The sequence below is a fragment of the Myxine glutinosa genome, chromosome 1, assembly GCF_964187855.1.
Source record: "Myxine glutinosa chromosome 1, kmMyxGlut1.1, whole genome shotgun sequence".
NCBI classification, from domain to species: Eukaryota; Metazoa; Chordata; class Myxini; order Myxiniformes; family Myxinidae; genus Myxine; species Myxine glutinosa.
In genome coordinates, this window is record NC_136261.1 from 7,382,073 (window position 1) to 7,401,594 (window position 19,522).

At 46.4% G+C, this 19,522-nt stretch overlaps 2 protein-coding genes across 3 annotated transcripts in view; both read right to left on the reverse strand.

Annotated features, from left to right (window-relative positions):
• The window catches only part of NFYA (nuclear transcription factor Y subunit alpha), a 50,716-nt gene extending 43,082 nt beyond the window's left edge, over positions 1 to 7,634 (reverse strand). Inside the window, exon 1 of the mRNA XM_078780415.1 lies at positions 7,596 to 7,634. The gene's annotated coding sequence lies outside the window, so the exon portion shown is untranslated. The remainder of the gene's footprint in view (positions 1 to 7,595) is intronic.
• Positions 7,635 to 7,760: 126 nt separating this feature from the next.
• TBC1D17 (TBC1 domain family member 17) overlaps positions 7,761 to 19,522 on the reverse strand; it is a 55,303-nt gene continuing 43,541 nt past the window's right edge. Inside the window, exons 15-17 of one of the 2 annotated variants that reach the window (XM_068106946.2) lie at positions 18,849 to 18,965; positions 18,566 to 18,652; positions 7,761 to 9,772 (exon numbers count right to left, since the gene is read on the reverse strand). In XM_068106946.2, the coding sequence (XP_067963047.2) occupies positions 9,596 to 9,772; positions 18,566 to 18,652; positions 18,849 to 18,965 (381 nt within the window). In that variant the 3' untranslated portion in view covers positions 7,761 to 9,595. The remainder of the gene's footprint in view (positions 9,773 to 18,565; positions 18,653 to 18,848; positions 18,966 to 19,522) is intronic. The other variant, XM_078780204.1, reaches the window with a different exon arrangement.

Below are 19,522 nucleotides of genomic sequence, written 5' to 3' on the forward strand. Positions count from 1 at the left end.
ACCCTCCATTTCTTTCTTTTCAGCCATTCCTTGGTGGATTTACTGGTATGTTTAGGGTCATTGTCATGTTGCAAGGTCCACGTTCGGTTGAGCTTCAACTTTCCGACAGATGGCCTCACATTATCCTCAAGCACCCTCTGGTACAATGAAGAATTCATAGTGGATTCTATGATGGTGAGCTGCCCAGGCCCTGATGCAGCAGAGCTGCCCTAAACCATAATATTTCCACCACCATGCTTTACAGTTGGTATCAGGTCCTTGTGGTCAAATACTGTCTTTGGTTTTCGCCAAACATGTCTTCTGGTACTGTGGCCAAATAACTCTACCTTTGACTCATTTGTCCAGAGCACATTTTTCCAGAAGTGCTGGTCTTTGCCTAGGTGTTCATTGGCAAACTTTAGTCTTGCCCTGATGTTCTTTCTGGACAGCAAAGGTTTCCACCTGGCACACCTCCCATGAAGATCAAATTTGTGCAGCCTCTTTCTAATGGTAGACTCGTGCACTTTGCCATCAACAGTGGCAAGAGCTACGTGTAGGTCCCGTGCTGACATTCTGGGGTTCTTCGAGACTTCTTTCAGCATCTTGCGGTCTGCTCTCGGGCAGAACTTGCTGGGGCGGCCTGGCCTGAACAAGTTGGCAGTTGTTTGGAATCTTCTCCACTTGTAGATGATCTTCCGGACAGTCGAATGATCGATTTCAAATTGTTTCGATATCTTTTTCAATCCCTTCCCAGACTCGTAGGCATCTATAACCTTCTTTCTGAAGGCCTCAGAGAGCTCTTTTGATCTAGGCGTGGTGACGTCACACACTTCAACAACAAAGAGCAAACCAAACTAAATGTCTGAGGTTTAAATAAGACAGGTTCCTCCAAGATCCTCTCGAACGATGTTCTAATCATTTGCACCTGAGCTGGTGCACCTGATTCAAATTTTAGGTATTGTTACGGATTCGTCACTTCCATTGTTGTGGTTTTCATCCACTGTAAACATTTTTGATTCCATGTACTATTATTGTTGTCGTTTAAGGGAAATAGATATTACTATTTTCAAAAGGTAAAAAAGTTAATGTTTTAAATGAAACCAGAACCAGACGAGGATGAAGAGGAAGAGGCGGAGAAGAAGGCGGAGCGAGTGAGTCGGACAAGAAGCCGAGCTGCTTTGAGGTCTGGAGCGAACGTTGGCGAACAAGAGTCACGAGTGAACTTTGGGTTTCCCAGGAAAGGGATTCCTGCGACAGAGTTATCGCTGCGACAGATCAACCTGCGTGTCAAGTTTTGCGGTTGATTCCGAGGAGAATCATCGTAGTGCCGTTACGCCTCGAGAACGGGCTGTTGGGCATTTTGACTGGTGCGCTTTGCGCTTCGCTCAAGGTTTTTCACTTCGCTTTAACCATTGTCACCGCATTCAGACGTGAATCTGGTGTGTGTGTGTGTGTGTGTGTGTGTGTGTGTGTGTGTGTGTGTGTGTGTGTGTGTGTGCGTGCGTGTGTAACGTGGCTTTTGAGTGGGAAATATGCGGTTGACCGATTTGGAGCCGTGGAACGTCCATACCCGAGGGTGTGATTTCCCAGTCGCCTTGAGGGCACCTTTGTGCAGGTTTGGCAGCGGGACTGTGACTGTCATCCGAACGGGATTCTGGTCTCGATTAGACATCGTTCTGACGATCGCTGGAGCGGATCGACTTTGGCTTGATGCCGGAATAGAGACATTGGGGAATGTTCTTATTTTCGCTCACTTGGAGCACAGCGAGTTGTATTGTACGAACCTGATGGTACCATCATAGGAAATATATATTGGTTGTACAATTGATTACTATTGTTGTTGTCCTGTTATTCTTGTGTGATTTTAATACAATACTTGTTTGTTGGTAACAATTGGTGTGGTTTCACCATTGATCTTTGACATCCAGAATAACACATCTTTCTGCCCCGACTCCTCTCGGGGCTCGGAGGTACACCGTGACCGGGGTTTGGGGAGGAGCACGTAACAGAAATTGGGGGCTCATCTTTGCTGATTAAATTCCCTAAATCTCGTCCGGGATTAAATTCCCTAACATTTGTCTGGGATAGAATTCCCTAACATTCCCAAATTTGGAATTTTTCTAACATTCCCAAATTTTTCAAAAAAAATTTGAAGTTTTTGTGTGAAGTTTAACAGGTGTTAACTGATAGTCACCATGGTGTTTGACGCAGAAAGGTTTGCGGCGTCCCCTAATGAGGCACAGTTCCAAGCGTTAAAAAGATCGGAACTCTTGATATTGGCCAAATATTTTAACTTGGAGGTCCGAGTTAATATGAAGAAAGCAGAGATGCAGATATTGGTGGGAGAATCTCTGGTGGGACAAGGAACATGGAAAGAGGTAGCCTTGGATTGGTTACCCGAGGAAAAAGAAAATGTGGAGCTCTGGAAAATGGAGATGCAACTGCAGAGCCAGTAAAGGTTAAAAGCAGAGGAAAGGAGAGCTGAAAAAGAACTCGAGGAGAGAAGAGCAGAGGAAAGGAGAGCTGAAAGGGAACTCGAGGAAAGAATAGCAGAACAGGAACGAGAATTCGAGGAGAGAAGAGCAGAGGAAAGGAGAGCTGAAGAAGAAAGAAGAGCAGAGGAAAGGAGAGCCGAAAGCTAGTTAAAGGAACGTGACATGGAGTATCAGAAGGAACTTAAACTCAAGGAGTTGGAATTAATGGGAGAACTGAGAGAAGTCGTATCCATGCCGGCTAGTTCGACAACTAGTCAGAACACTTGGGATGTTGGTAGGCATGTGAGGCTGGCTCCACCCTTCAATGAAAAAGAGTTGGCCAAGTTTTTTTTACACTTTGAGAAAGTGGCTCAAATGCTAAAGTGGCCTGTGGGGTCCTGGACTATGTTAGTGCAAAATGTTCTGGTGGGTAAAGCTCAAGATATCTATTCGGCTTTACCGAATGACCAATGTGCAGATTATGAGATAGTGAAGAAACCTATGAAAACTCAAAGCCTATGAATTGGTCCCTGAAGTTTACCGGCAAAAATTCAGGAATGCCAGGAAGAGGGAGAGTGAGACCCATGTGGAGTTTGCCAGAATTAAGGAAACCATGTTTGATCGGTGGTGTGACTCGAAGGGGATTGGGAAAGACTTCAACCTGTTGCGACAATTGATCTTGGTGGAGGAATTCAAACAGTGTGTCCACGTGGACATTAAAGTACATCTGGATGAAAAGAAAGTACCAGAGTTGTATGAGGCAGCAACCGTGGCAGATGACTATGCCTTGACACACAGGATGAGGTTCCACAAACCTAACTTCCCGCCTAGAGTTAGCCAGGGGAGTTATGGTAAATCAGGGGCGGAGAACAAGTATTCAAGGAGGCGGCCTAGAGATGACTATGGGGACAAATCTGATACCACGATTTTTAGGGATCAGACGACTACAGTTCCAATACAGACTTATCTTCCGGGGGGCCCGAGGCAGACCTCGAGTTTTTCCTCCGGGCCAACTTGCGCTTTTTGCAAGAAACCTGGGCATTTGATGTCCCAATGTTACGCCCTAAAAAGGAAAAATCAGGAGCGGAGTCAGACTAGTACAACTCCGAATGCATTGGCAAATGCGAGAAATCGTCCGTGGAGGACAGTGCCTTGTGAAGGTTCCCATGCCAAGGTTACGGCATCACAGAACGACCTTGTTCAAGAGGGTTACAAACCTTTTATTTCAGAGGGGTTTGTGTTACTGGATGGAGACTTAACGAACCAGAGACCTGTTAGGGTATTGAGGGACACAGGAGCACATCAATCTTTGATGCTTGAGGGCATTTTGTCATTGTCAAAGACGGCAACTGGTGTTAGTGTTCTTTTACAGGGGGTTGGTGGCTATGTTAAAGCTCCACTTCATGTCATCCATTTGAAGTCTGATTTGGTGTCAGGACCGGTCACCGTAGGTTTACAAGCCACTCTTCCTGTAGAGGGAATCTCCTTTGTTATCGGGAATGATTTGGCCGGTGGTCGAGTTTCTGGTAATCCGATGTTTGTTGAAAAGCCTAGCATGGAAAATAACACCGCACGGTTCGAGCAGGAGATTCCGGGTATCTTTTCATCCTGTGCCGCGACTCGTGCTATGGGTAGGAAGCGCTCTGAAGAGAAGGAGAAGGTACTGATGTCAAGCTTTGCACAGGCACTTCTTGTCGAGTACCCTGAAACTAAGTGTCAGCACACACAAGTCGTGGATGGAGGCAATGTTGGCAAGCTCTTTGTAGGTGGACTGAACTTTGACACAAGTAAAGATGTTCTGGACGCTATCTTTGGCAAATATGGACCACTCTTGGAAGTGCTGCTGATAAAAGACAGGGAGACGCAAAAGTCGAGAGGGTTTGGCTTTGTCACGTTTGAAAACACAAAGGATGCCAAAGATGCAGAAAAGGATTTGAATGGCAAGGATTTGGATGGTCGGACCACAACAGTAGACAAGGCAGGCCATGGGCATCGAGGGGGCTACAGAGGAGGAAAACGTGGAGGTAGTTTTAGGGGTGGCTATAGCTCCTGGGGTGGGAGTAGTAGATTTGGTGGTGGCTGCAGTCGTGATTACTACGGAGGCTCCCAGCAGCAGCCGCGCAGTTTTGGCAACTCTCGACGGGATGACTATTACGGTGGTAGCCGAGATGGGGACCGCTACTCACGTGACTACAGCACCCGACTCTACAACCGTGATTATGAGTTTTATGATCAAGGGAAGAGTTGGAAGCACTGAGTGCTCAGGAGCAGCCGAGCCAAGGTTCCTACACGGATTAACCCATGAACTCCACGTTCCGAAATGCGTCCATGCAGTGAATACTTCCAGGCCTCACCACCCAACCACCATGAAACCTGGCTCTCAGCTCGGCCTCCTTCAAAAAGTGCTATAGATTTGCTTTGCTTTGGATTTTTGATCACAACCCCTTAACCTTCATTCAAAAAATGAAAAATAAAAATCAGAGGTTGATGAGATGGAGTTTGGCTTTGCAGGAGTTCAACTTGGAAATTGAGCATGTAAAGGGCAGGGACAATGTCGTTGCTGATGCTTTGTCCAGAGTGAATTAACTTTGGAAATTTCTGAAGGTGGTTTGGAAGTTTTGTTGCTTTATTTTGGGGAGTATTAATTATTATTGCTCACGTGAATTGATAATTTGGGTGTGAGTTTTACTTTTGTTTGTGAAAAGAGTTTTTGCCTGCAAATAAAGTTTTCACTATGTTGAAACTTTTTCTTGAGGGGGGGAAGTGTTACGGATTCGTCACTTCCGTTGTTGTGGTTTTCATCCACTGTAAACATTTTTGATTCCATGCACTATTATTATTGTCGTCCATTTAAGGGAAATAGATATTACTATTTTCAAAAGGTAAAAAAGTTAATGTTTCAAAGGAAACCGGAACCGGACAACGATGAAGAGGAAGAGGAGAAGAAGGCGGAGCGAGTGAGTCGGACAAGAAGCCTAGCTGCTTTGAGGTCTGGAGCGAACGTTGGCGAACGAGAGTCATGAGTGAACTTTGGGTTTCCCAGGAAAGGGATTCCTGCGACAGAGTTGTTATCGCTGTGACGGATCAACCTGCGTGTCAGGTTTTGCGGTCGATTCCGAGAATCATCGTAGTGCCGTTCCGCCAGGAGAACGGGCCGTCGGCCACATTGACTCGTGCGCTTTGCGCTTCGCTCAAGGTTTTTCACTTCGCTTTAACCATTGTCACCGCATTCAGACGTGAATCTGGTGTGTGTGTGTGTGTGTGTGTGTGTGTGTGTGTGTGTGTGTGTGTGTGTGTGTGTGTGTGTGTGTGTGTAACGTGGGCTTTTGAGTGGGAAATCTGCGGTTCGCCGATTTGGAGCCGTGGAACGTCCATACCCGAGGGTGTGATTTCGTAGTCGCCTTGAGGGCACCTTTGGCAGCGGGACTGTGACTGTCATCCGAACGGGATTCTGGTCTCGATTAGACATCGTTCTGACGATCGCTGGAGCGGATCGACTTTGGCTTGATGCGGGAATAGACATTGGGGATTGTTCTTCTTTTCGCTCACTTGGAGCAGTGAGTTGTATTGTACGAACCTGATGGTACCATCATAGGAAATATATATTGGTTGTACAATTGATTACTATTGTTGTTGTACTGTTATTCTTGTGATTTTAATACAATACTTGTTTGTTGGTAACAATTGGTGTGGTTTCACCATTGATCTTTGACATACAGAATAACACATCTTTCTGCCCTGACTCCTCTCAGGGCTCGGAGGTACACCGTTAGTTACCGGGGTTTGGGGAGGAGCACGTAACAGTATTTGAAGTAGTGATAAATGTAGGGGTGTACTTACTTTTTCCACATGCGAAATTTGCATTTATGTTTATATAAATTATACAATGGACTACAAAATGTAAATGTTTCATGATATTTGTTATATTATATCACCTTTATCTATCAATATTGTTGAAATGAAGATCAAATAGCTGTATGTTGAAATATGTTGAAAATGTCAAAACTTTACATGGGGTGTACTTACTTTTTCACGTGACTACTTCCCCCACCACTTAACATTCACCCTCTACCTACATACTCCCCCCCACCACTAAACATCCACCCCCCACCTACCTACTCCCCCCCACCACTAAACATCCACCCCCCATCTACCTACTCCCCCCCACCACTAAACATCCACCCCCCACCTACCTACTCCCCCGTCCCCACCACTAAACATTCACCCTCCACCTACATACTCCCCCCACCACTAAACATTCACCCTCCACCTACCTATTGCCTCCCCCCCCCCCCCCCCAAACATTCATCATCCACCTGCACCCTATCCAAACATACCTGAATTTTGGGAGTTTAACTGGGAATAAATTGCTGGAAGAAAATGTTCTTGGTGTTGCTGGAGTGTCCGAGGGCCAAGGGACAGAGGAAGTGAGACCAGAGGGGTGGTCACGTGGTTACCAATGTGCTCATGAGAGAAATATCCAGTGTACTTTGGCCTCGTGACGCGAGATTCCAATCATGTTGAGAACTTTAGAGTCCACAAAATTCAGGAAGGACAGGTGTAATGTTGGGACCCCAGCCTTTTGGGGGTGAGTAGTATTCCATCAAGCTACGGCCAAAGGCCTTACAGACAGACTGGTTCCAATTCTTCAAGGAAATACCTGGAACGACAAGCGTTACGCCTGGGTCCCCCGTCGGTGAAGTGATGTGAGTTGACAAAGTGGAAGACGCAAGGCGGCCATCTTGGATTTTGACGTGGCGACCCAATTTTCAATAGTGTTCTTCCTTATGCGTAGATACACCCACACACCAGATTAGAAGTTAGTAGTTCGTTTATTTTTCAAGATATTTCGCTCACAAGGTTCAGACATATATATGGTGGCGGCCATCTTGGATTTTGACGTGGAGACCCAATTTTCAATAACGTTCTTCCTTATGCCTAGATACACCCACCCAGCAGATTAGAAGTTGGTACTTCGCTTATGTTTCAAGATATTCCGCTCAAGGTTCAGACATACATGGCGGTGGCCATCTTGGATTTTGACGTGGGTTGCACCCACACACCAAATTATAATTCGATCCTTCACTTACGCACGCATGCACCCACGTCCGCACGGACGGTTCCAATTCTTCAAGGAAATACCTGTAACGACAAAGGATGGCCAGTCTGCGGCTGCCTCGGAAGGTCAGTGTTGCTAGGTGTTCGACCCAGGATAGGCTGTAGCTTTGTGAGACAAGCTCTTGTGGCTGACCTAAGAAATGTATCCTTTAAAGCAAGTTATGTTTATCAGTCACTCAGGAAACTTGGTCCTTCTGCGTTGATGCAGATACAGATTTTATTGACAATGAGGGACAGCCCCATACCAAGAGAGAGAGTGAAAGGGATACAGCGAGAGAGAGAGAGAGAGAGAGGGGGGAGAGAGAGAGATAGAAGAGAGAGATAGAAGAGAGAGATAGAAGAGAGAGATAGAAGAGAGAGATAGAAGAGAGAGATAGAAGAGAGAGATAGAAGAGAGAGATAGAAGAGAGAGATAGAAGAGAGAGATAGAGATAGAGAGAGAGATTGAGAGGGGAGGGGGCAGGGGGTGGGGAGAGGGTGAGGAGAGAGATAGAAGAGAGAGATAGAAGAGAGAGATAGAAGAGAGAGATAGAAGAGAGAGATAGAAGAGATAGAGATAGAGATTGAGAGGGGAGGGGGCAGGGGGTGGGGCGAGGGTGAGGAGAGAGATAGAAGAGAGAGAGAGAAGGGGAGGAGGTGAGGAGAGAGATAGAAGAGAGAGAGAGTAACGATGTCATGGTTACATCAAAACCTTTCAAAAAAATAATCAAATCAGAGAAGAACATTGCACTGGAAGGGAAGGAAACTGCATAGAATAATCAATAAATGTTGATCAACCAATCTGTGATGGATTCAATGAATCACCTGTAAGTGGACATGCGTTCAACGTTTGGTAGTCGTCTACCACATAATACCTTCACAGACTGGGAATTTAGGAACAAAGATACTTGGCCATGTGTGCAAAGTATTGCTAGAAAACAACGTAAAGAACCAGGAAGTAAGAGTAGAGTGCTTGTGATTTACACCAGGTGTACAGGGATTCGTAGCGCGATGCCCGCCTACCGACCTCTAGAATACAGGGAGTGATCACAGGGCTCATTTTATACTTAAATGGACTTTGGTTACCTTCTCACGGGAGCAAGTCCTTCTCAATACCTGTACCAACTGTAGAAAACAAGATGAGCCCCCCCAACCTGAAGCGTGTTTTCGCTCCGTAGATGTTCAAACCCGAAGTTGCAGCGGAACATCCATTACTCGACCCAAGAATGTCCGGGTACCGCTCTGGGGGAAGCGCATTAAAACTTACGGTACCTGCACGCTGCTCAAATCCAAATGTCCAGGTAACACAGGTAAATTGATGGCTTGCGGCCGAGATCACCAAACAGAGGAACATGAGTGGTTCATCAACTCGATTTTGGGTAGAGTATCGTGAGGCTTCATGAAAATATTCACACCCTCATTACACCCGAGCTTTGACCAATCGGAGTGTGCAATAAAAATCCAGGACGGACGGAGTGCGGACCGCCCGGAAGTCTGGACGTGACATGGCGAGCGTTACAGGAAGCTTGGATAGATAGGCCGACGAGTCGATACACCCGAGGGGTTTGAAAATTTAGTGTTTGAGATGCAGATAAACGGTCAGCATCGTGTGGTGACCCAAAGGTCGATGCACGCAAATCAAATGGAACATACAAAACACGATGAGCTACAGGCCCGAGACGAGCAAAGTGCGAGGTCCAAATGTTGGATTCCATCCCGACCAAACTCGAGCTCATTCGTTCGATTGCAAAAGGAAAGCTGAATTTATTTACTCCACGCATGGTTTTGGAATTGGCAGCAATGAGGAAAACGACGATAAAAACGGGTTTCAATGGAATAATTTAAAAATTTCCAAGATGGCTGTCCGGGTTGCTTTGGGCAGGTACACGAGGAGGAAGCGACTGCAAAATGCCGACCAATCTCGTCCCCGCAACGTGTGTGTGCGTGTGTGTGTGTGTGTGTGTGTGTGTGTGTGTGTGTGTGTGTGTGTGTGTGTGTGTGTGTGTGTGTGTGTGCGCAGGAACTAGCAAAAGGAAGGTCCTTCCTCAGTTTATGATGGCTTCCTCTTCCTGGAGCATCTCAAGACTGCTGTCGGCGATGTAGGCCGTCGAATCTGGCGGGGTGGTGATGGAAGAGGGACTCGGGCTTCGCTCCGTGGGAGACAGGGATGCCGGGGGGCTCCTGGTCTGCCCGAGGATCTCTTGCACGGCCATTGGCAATTCCTGAGAAAGGGACAGGAAGTGATGCATCGGAGAGCGGTTTGCAGTTGCTCGGATCCATATTCATGAACGTTGCAACAAACGCATAAATAGTTACAGAAACGGAGAAACTGGGTATAAAATGAAAATACCACGTGATCGAATCCCAGGCATAATGGCGCCCGGTTCGGCAGCTGAAAATTAAATGCTCCATAATACAGTCATGTGATGATACAGAGCACTGTGATTGGTTGTCATGTCAGCAATCAGAAAGTCGCACACCTGCGGAAGCACTAATTACGTATAAAAGTATAGTTAGTGATATCATTGTGGAGTGCCGAACACTACGGTTACTGGGAAGAAAATATCACGTGACAAGGATATAGAAATCAGCATTAGCAAGTGAAGATTACCTCATGTGGTGGATTGCATCCTGACTCCATGTTTGAGAATGAGCTATATCTAATGGCGCTTTTCCATTGCACAGTACGGCACTGTACAGTACGGCATTGTACAGTACGGTTCGGCACTATACAGTATGGTTTGGTACGGCACTGTACAGAATGGTACGGTGCGGCACTGTACAGAACGGTACGGTACGACACTGTACAGTATGGTTCGGTTTGGCGCCGTAGAGTACTTTTCACTACGGCGCTGTACAGTACGGTTTGGGTATGGCACTGTACAGAACGGTACAGTACGGCACTGTACAGACCGGCTCGGTATGACTGTACAGTACAATCCTGTACAGTATGGTTTGGTGTGGCACTGTACAGTATGGTTTTGTATGGCACTATACAGAATGGTACGGTACAGCACTGTACAGAACGATTTGGTATGGCACTGTACAGTACAGTTTGGTACGGCACTTTACAGAATGGAACGGTACGGCACTGTACAGTATGGTTTTGTATGGCACTATACAGAATGGTACGGTACAGCACTGTACAGAACGATTTGGTATGGCACTGTACAGTACAGTTTGGTACGGCACTTTACAGAATGGAACGGTACGGCACTGTACAGTATGGTTTTGTATGGCACTATACAGAATGGTACGGTACAGCACTGTACAGAACGATTTGGTATGGCACTGTACAGTACAGTTTGGTACGGCACTTTACAGAATGGAACGGTACGGCACTGTACAGTATGGTTTTGTATGGCACTATACAGAATGGTACGGTACAGCACTGTACAGAACGATTTGGTATGGCACTGTACAGTACTTTACAGAATGGAACGGTACGGCACTGTACAGTACGGTTCAGTATGGCACTGTACAGAATGGCACTGTACAGAATGGCACGGTACGGCACTGTACAGAACGGTACGGTACGGTAATCCCCGTGTCGTTTTGCCATCACACAACAAAACCGTGAAAACAGGCGGAGTTATCTGAAGTGACGAAAAAAATCGAGACCGCTGTGGTGACGTCATTACCTCCGTCACCAAAGGTGGATGGAGGTTTTGTTTTCACCCCCGTCTGTTTGTCCGTTCATCCGTTTGTCTGTGAACAAAATATCTCAAAAAGTTGTGGACGGATTTGGACGAAATTTGGCTGAGATGTCGCGTATGTGACGAGGATGAAATGATTCGATTTTGGTGAAGATCCGGTTTCGGATCCGGGTACTAGAATTTTTTAAGTGATTCTTCACCATTGGGAGATCGGGCCAAAAACGATACATAGCAGGACATCTCAAAAAGTTGTGGACGGATTTGGACGAAACTTGGCGGACAGGTTGGGTGGCTGACATGGAAGAATCGATTCAATTTTGGTGAAGATCCAGATCCGGATCCGGCTAGTAGAATTTTTAAAGTGATTCTTCACCATTGAGTGATATGGCCAACCAGGTGGAGGTATGCTCTCGACTGAGTGCCGTTATAGATATCTCAAAATCTCAAAAATATCTCAAAAACTTGTGGACGGTTTCGGACGAATTTTGGCAGAGATGTAGCGTTTGTGACAAGGACAAAATTATTAGATTTTTGTGAAGACCAATGCGACATGATGTTGTGACAAGTGACGAGAACTTTACTTGTGACAAGAACGACGTGATGCCAACGATACGATTTTCAAAAGTTGTGGACGAATGATTTTGATTAAATGCGATTCTGTATTGTGATTTTCTGGTCTACTCTGGGATACAAAACGTAAACTGTTCACCTGGCGGAGGTATGCTTCTACCGAGTGTCGTTGTAGTTTCTTATGCGACACTAAACTGTAAACAGCTCCGCAACTATGGAGGAACTTGAAGCTGTGTCTTACTTCTTCGTCGGGTTTTGGTTTTACCTGAACACGAGTTTTTTTTCGCGAAATGCAAAAAGAGAGAGTTTCACCCTAAACACCCAATGTTTGAGAAGGATGTGTTTGAGAAGGACGTGTTTGAGAAGGACGTGTTTGAGAAGGACGTGTTTGAGAAGGACGTGTTTGAGAAGGACGTGTTTGAGAAGGACGTGTTTGAGAAGGACGTGTTTGAGAAGGACGTGTTTGAGAAGGACGTGTTTGAGAAGGACGTGTTTGAGAAGGACGTGTTTGAGAAGGACGTGTTTGAGAAGGACGTGTTTGAGAAGGACGTGTTTGAGAAGGACGTGTTTGAGAAGGACGTGTTTGAGAAGGACGTGTTTGAGAAGGACGCGTTTGAGAAGGACGCGTTTGAGAAGGACGCGTTTGAGAAGGACGCGTTTGAGAAGGACGCGTTTGAGAAGGACGCGTTTGAGAAGGGCGCGTTTGAGAAGGGCGCGTTTGAGAAGGGCGTGTTTGAGAAGGGCGTGTTTGAGAAGGGCGTGTTTGAGAAGGACGTGTTTGAGAAGGGCGTGTTTGAGAAGGGCGTGTTTGAGAAGGGCGTGTTTGAGAAGGACGTGTTTGAGAAGGGCGTGTTTGAGAAGGGCGTGTTTGAGAAGGGCGTGTTTGAGAAGGGCGTGTTTGAGAAGGGCGTGTTTGAGAAGGGCGTGTTTGAGAAGGACGTGTTTGAGAAGGACGTGTTTGAGAAGAAACTGAAAGACGCCAGAAAGTGGAGACAGGTAAAAAGATAAAGAAACCTTTGCAGTCAATTATGAAGACAGAGAACGAATATTTGGGCGTTGTTCGTCGGCGCAAACAAAGAATACAGGTACAGTATGTTACGCTAGCCTTCATGTATAGCTATTAACATTACGACTACCTTTCACTTTCTTCCTGAATTGACGATTGTGATTGACCAATCAACGGTCTGCAGTATTGCTAGCTCCACCCATAGGTCCAGGTTCGGCTCGCTTGGTACCTATCCATAGCAGGAACCAAATTTAGCACGGGTACTTAGGTACGGTACGGTTCACTTGGCAATGGAAAAACCAAAAAACGGATTTTGGTTACAGTACGGTACGGTACCGCGGTGGAAAAGCTCCATAAGACTCTGAGGAGGATATGCCAAGCTGGTGCTGTGGACAATGGACCTTATGCATATGACGTCACACACCCTTAGAAATGGAAGTGCGCCCCCTCTCAGAGGGCAAGCAATACTGCTACTGCAGCAATACTGCTAGAACTACACAATGCAAATCCTGAGCAGTTCCCCATTCATGAGCAGATTCCACCTGTTGGAGGGACTGAAACCCAAACGGAAGTGTCTTTCAGAGACATTCGTGCCCGGGAAAAAAACGTGGAGGAACTACAGGACAATATTGCCCTCAAAACTCAAGTGTGTGACCTGGAAGAAAAGATAAGAGCAACAGGTCTGCAGGAAGAACACTTTCAGAACAACGATGCAAAACTCAGATTTTACACGGGAATTCCTTCTTGGGCAATTTTTTTGCCACTCTTCACGTTTACATCATGTGCTCTCCCAACGTGTAAAAAACTCACAAAGTTTGGTCAAGTGCTAATGTTCCTCAAGAAGTTGCGATTGAACATTTTTGACGAGGACCTAGCTTACAGATTCGGAATCAGCCAGTCAACTGTTTCACGAAACTTCCACCGCGTTCTCGATGTAATGTTTGTAAAACACTCAGTCGCTGATACACTGGCCCAGTCGTGACGCTCTCCGTCTCAGTATGCCGTCATCATTCAGGAAATTTTTCAGGGAATGTGCAGTTATTATTGACTGCACTGAAGTGTTTATAGAGCAGCCGTCCGATTTACTGGCAAGAGCACAAGTGTGGAGCAACTACAAGCACCATTCAACTGTATATAAAAAACCACCTTTAGAGGCTATTTTTCCCCGCAAAGCGGGGGTTGGCCTTTTTCGGGAACCGTGGTTGTTGTTGTTTTTCCGTCCCCTTTTTGAAGCAATGTTTTACGGCCGGATGCCCTTCCTGACGCCAACCCTTTTTGCCGCCTTTTAACGACAAACAGGGAATTACCAGTGAACTGGTACTCAATTAGCCGACCTCGGAAGGATGACAGGCTGAGTCAACCCCCCTGGCGTTAATTCAGCGATCGACCGGGATTCGAACCCAGGATCCTTGGATCCTAAGCCGGCACCCTAGCCGCTAGCCCAACACCAGGGAAGCACCATTCAACTGTAAAGTTTCTAATTGGTAAAATACCACAGGGCTCAATATGCTTCCTAATGCCTCGGTCACAAATGGCCTGCGGCGTGTTGGCGGCGGCCGTAAGTCCCCAAAATTGCCATAACCGTGCGGTGGCCGCACGGTAGATACGGTAGCCGTGAGGCGATCTCAAGGTTTTTTGCTCGTCGCAGGGGCTTACAATTTTTTTAATTTGACATTAAACTTTTTTTCAGAAATTGCTAGGCCGTAGGCCGCAACCCCACCGCATGTAGTATCGCAAGGTCTTGCGGCCTCCGTGAGATGGTCGTACGATGTTCTAAATATCGTACGGCGGCCGTGCAGACTTTAGTGCTGCCGTATGATGGCCTAACTGCAACCGTGACAACCGTGCGGGCGCCTTGCGATTGCCTCGCGGTTCGCCTTGCGGTCTCCTCACGCATTTTGATTTCATGACTTTTACGATTGCCGTGCGGACCCCGTAACATTTGTGAACACTGCTGCCGCAGCCCGCAAAGCCGTACGATTTGTAAAAATCCCATCTACAAACCGCAGACCGCAGAACCGTGCGGCGGCAGCATCATATGTGACTAAGGCATAAGCAAGTGTTGGGGCGGAAGGGCAACAGACACTGAGATAACGGAAAACAGTGACCTCATGAATAAACCGATGCCAGGCGATCTTGTGCTTGCCGATCGTGGTTTTTTTGTTAGCTTTGCTTAGATTTGTTAGCTTTTTTCGTTAGCTTAGTTGAGCTTTGCTTCGAGTCTCAGACCTTGTGCTCAGCCTCGAGTCGAGGCTTGGCATCTTTGTTCACAGCGCAGTCCACACACTCTTGGCAAATAAATATCCGGTGAATTTAAATTCAAATTCTTGCCAAATATTGTATCATGTCATGCATGACACATTTCCAAACAAGGTGAGCCATTTCTCAAAATATTCGTCACAAATATCATTCCAATAATTCCTCTTGCTTAGTCGATTCATTTCATGGTACATAATATAACGTTACATGTAATGTACGTAATCACTTTATTTCTAATATTGAAATATCTTTATTTAACATGAAAACAAATAGCAAATGGATCTAACATTATTTATAGGACTTGACATAATCGATGTAATGATTGTTCAATGTTCACACAATTATTACAGTAATCTTTGAAAAGTACTTACTCCAATTTCTTCTCTCGTGTGTTGGCTTGGAGTTGAGATCATGTACATGTCATTCCATGTCACATCCGGTATGATTGCGGGTTCAGCGTCAAGACATTTCTCCTCGATACGATAGGGATCTTTCTTCAGCTGACAAACTGTTAACTTTTCAATGTATCTCGCTTTCGATGCACCCGGAAGCGATTCAGCATAAGCTGACAGTGACGGTAACACACAATTGGACATGTTTCTACTTCTAGAATGCCGAGGTCGCGTTCGGGGCGGCGGCGCAGGCCAGGCAGTCATAGCTGAGCGATCGCAGTTGACTCACACATGAACGTGTCGTCAAGGCCTTTCTTTGCCCTCTAAGATGGCGTCGCGATTGGTTGTTAGGTGCTTCGTGACGTCATTGCATAAGGTCCATAGAAGGGATTGAGGTAGAAAACCAAAACTGTGAAGTGATGTCATGTACCTCAAGAGTATGTTGTCTGTGTGATACACAGCGATCCAACAGAGATCTTCCAAATGACCTCAGTGAACATAGCAGTGTTAATGTTTCGTCAAAAACAGCAAGATATACATTAGCGCAAAGTAGCCTGGTGTTAGCTTAACGGTTAACGTCGCTGGCTTGAGATATTGGGGTCCTGGGTTTGAGCCTCCGTCCTGCCGATGAATTAACACCAGGTGGGTTGACTCAGCCTGTCATCCTTTCGAGGTCGGCAAAATAAGTATCAGCTGACTAGTAATGGGGGGTGGAGGGGGGGCACTGCATTAGCGGCATGGCCGCACCCCCAGAAGATGATGCACCCAAGCAGCCACAGGGTGCATATGAACCACCACCACCAGCGCAAAGTGGTCTCAATGGAAGCGGAGAGGGACGGAAGTCTTTGCTTACACACTGACGAGCACCGTTTGCTTACACACTGACAAGGGCACTTTGCTTACACACCGACATGCAAACACACTGGCATGCACAGTTTGCTTACACACTGACATGCATGTACACCCTGACATGGTTTGCTTACATATTGGCAACCAGTTTGCTTACACTGACAAGCACCGTTTGTTTACACACCGACACACACTGACATGCACAGTTGCTTACACACTGACATGCATGTACACACTGACAAAGCACCGTTTGCTTACACACTGACATGCACGGTTTGCTTACACACTGGCAAGCACAGTTTGCTTACACACTGACAAGCACACACACTGGTATGCACAGTTTGTTTACACACTGAGATGCACACACTGACATGCACGGTTTGCTTACACACCGACATGCACAGTTTGCTTACACACTGACATGCATGTACACACAGACAAGCATAGTTTGCTTACACACTGACATGCACGGTTTGCTTACAAACTGACAAGCGCACACACACTGGTATGCACAGTTTGTTTACACACTGACATGCACACACACTGACATGCACGGTTTGCTTACACACTGACATGCATGTACACACTGACGAGCATAGTTTGCTTACACACTGACATGCAGGTTGCTTACACACTGATATACACACTGACATACTGGGGTAAAAATGAATAATTGGTTTCTCTGGACCAATCTGAAATCGATGGTCGTAAAGCATGCTGGGTATTTGCATCATGTGATGTAGTCACGCGGGGCTAAGATAAATATGCTTGCTTGTATGGAATTGGCAAAAGGTCATCTCACAGTTGCCGAGCAGAACTGCGTCTGTGTTGAGGTGGCAAAAACAGGTTTTATCTGTGGTTTGACCTTGTGCAAAATATGAAGCCAAGGGTCTTTGTAACAGCATTCCTGTGCTCTGATCTCATGCTGCAGTCTTTGCTTTTGCCTTCCTTTCTCGTCGACAATTTGAGTATAAATTCAGTGCAGTTTGAATAGAATCCAGAGAGCTGCATTCCCCTGCGGACAAGCATTTTTCTCCGTGTGTACGAATAAATAATCCTTTTGTCTATCAAGTGTTGTGTGTCATATTATTGATGAAGGTGGACAGACCCTACACTGACATGCACACACACTGACGTGCACGGTTTGCTTACACACTGACATGCACTGTTTGCTTACACACTGACATGCACACACACTAACAAGCACAGGTTGCTTACACACTGACATGCACGCACACTGACAAGCACAGGTTGCTTACACACTGACATGCACACACACTGACAAGCACAGGTTGCTTACACACTGACATGCGCACACACTGACAAGCACAGGTTGCTTACACACTGACATGCGCACACACACCGACAAGCACAGTGTGCTTACACATCGACATGCATGCACACCGACAAGCAGAGTTTGCTTACACATTGACACGCACACACTGACGAGCAGTTTGCTTACACATTGACATGTGCACACTCACATGCAGCTTGCTTACACACCGACATGCACAGGTAGCTTACATACCGACGTGCTTACACACCAACATGCACAGTTTGCTTACACACAGACATGCACACACACCGACATGTACAGTGTGCTCACACACCGACATGCGCGCACACTGACAAGCACAGGTTGCTTACACACTGACATGCACACACACTGACAAGCACAGGTTGCTTACACACTGACATGCGCACACACTGACAAGCACAGGTTGCTTACACACTGACATGCACACACACTGACAAGCACAGGTTGCTTACACACTGACATGCGCACACACTGACAAGCACAGGTTGCTTACACACTGACATGCACACACACACTGACAAGCACAGTGTGCTTACACATCGACATGCATGCACACCGACAAGCAGAGTTTGCTTACACATTGACACGCACACACTGACGAGCAGTTTGCTTACACATTGACATGTGCACACTCACATGCAGCTTGCTTACACACCGACATGCACAGGTAGCTTACATACCGACGTGCTTACACACCAACATGCACAGCTTGCTTACACACAGACATGCACACACACCGACATGTACAGTGTGCTCACACACCGACATGCGCGCACACACCTCAGCTATGCCAGATAGACCAGGTCAGAGTGGCTGGAACATTTGTCCATCTTCATTGGGAACTAAACACCCTATTTATGTGGATCCTCGATTTGTTTTGCTTTTGCATCTTTTAAACCAAAAGGTCAGGAAGGGGAAAAGAGAGATGGCACGGCGGAACACAAGAATCATTCATGTATCGTCACCTTGCATTCGGCCAGCTGCAGAGCGATGGCATCCGCTCGACACAAGATGTCCTCCACGTCCAGCTTCATAGACAGCTCGTTGACATGCTGCAAACGAGTGGAGGCAGGTGAGCGCGGTGATCGGGTGGTGCCCGGAATAATGCCCCGACACGAAGTACACTCGGTGATGGGACCCCTCACAATTTCCCGCGAGAGCCGAAGTGCCGACGGCACATACACATGTAGCGCTATCCTCGTTCATTTTACTTCGAGTCACGGGAGAGTAAGAAATGCGTGCGAAGACCTTGAGGATCTCGTTGAATCCAAACTTCCCATCGGTCATGACGTCACGCTCTATGTCGAGAATTGCACAGCAAAGGAGGAGGTGGTACCCTGGGCAAGGCAAACCGGTCCACATCACCTGGAAAAGTGCAAAACGAAGGGTTACATGTTAGAAAAAGTTGAAATTGGTTGGAAGAACTTAGTGTATACGCGGAAGGTTTTAAGGGTTAATTTAAGTCACGGGGGTTCAGGATGGGAGAGACGGGATGCAAATTCTCCATGTGAACATGTATCGTGTAGCGCCGCTCCTGGTGGGAGAGTGTATTACAAGTCCCAGGGATTTACAATTTGTATTATAATAGTATCTCTGTATGAAAACCTTGGAATCAGAAGCCACTTGGCTAATGTACATACGTGCTCTATGTTTTATGCACTCCTAAACCGATGGACGAATGTTTTATGTTGTTTTGTGTTGTGTTTTCGCCCCCGTTTGTATGTGAGCAGAATATCTCAAAAAGTTGTGGACATATTCGGCCGAAACTTGGTGGACAGGTTGGGTGTGTGACGAGGACAAATCGATTTGATTTTGGTGAACATCCGGATACGAGAATTTTTAAAGTGATTCTTCACAATTGAGAGATGGGGCCAAAAACGAGATATAGCATGGTATCTCAAAAGGTTATAGATGGATAATGA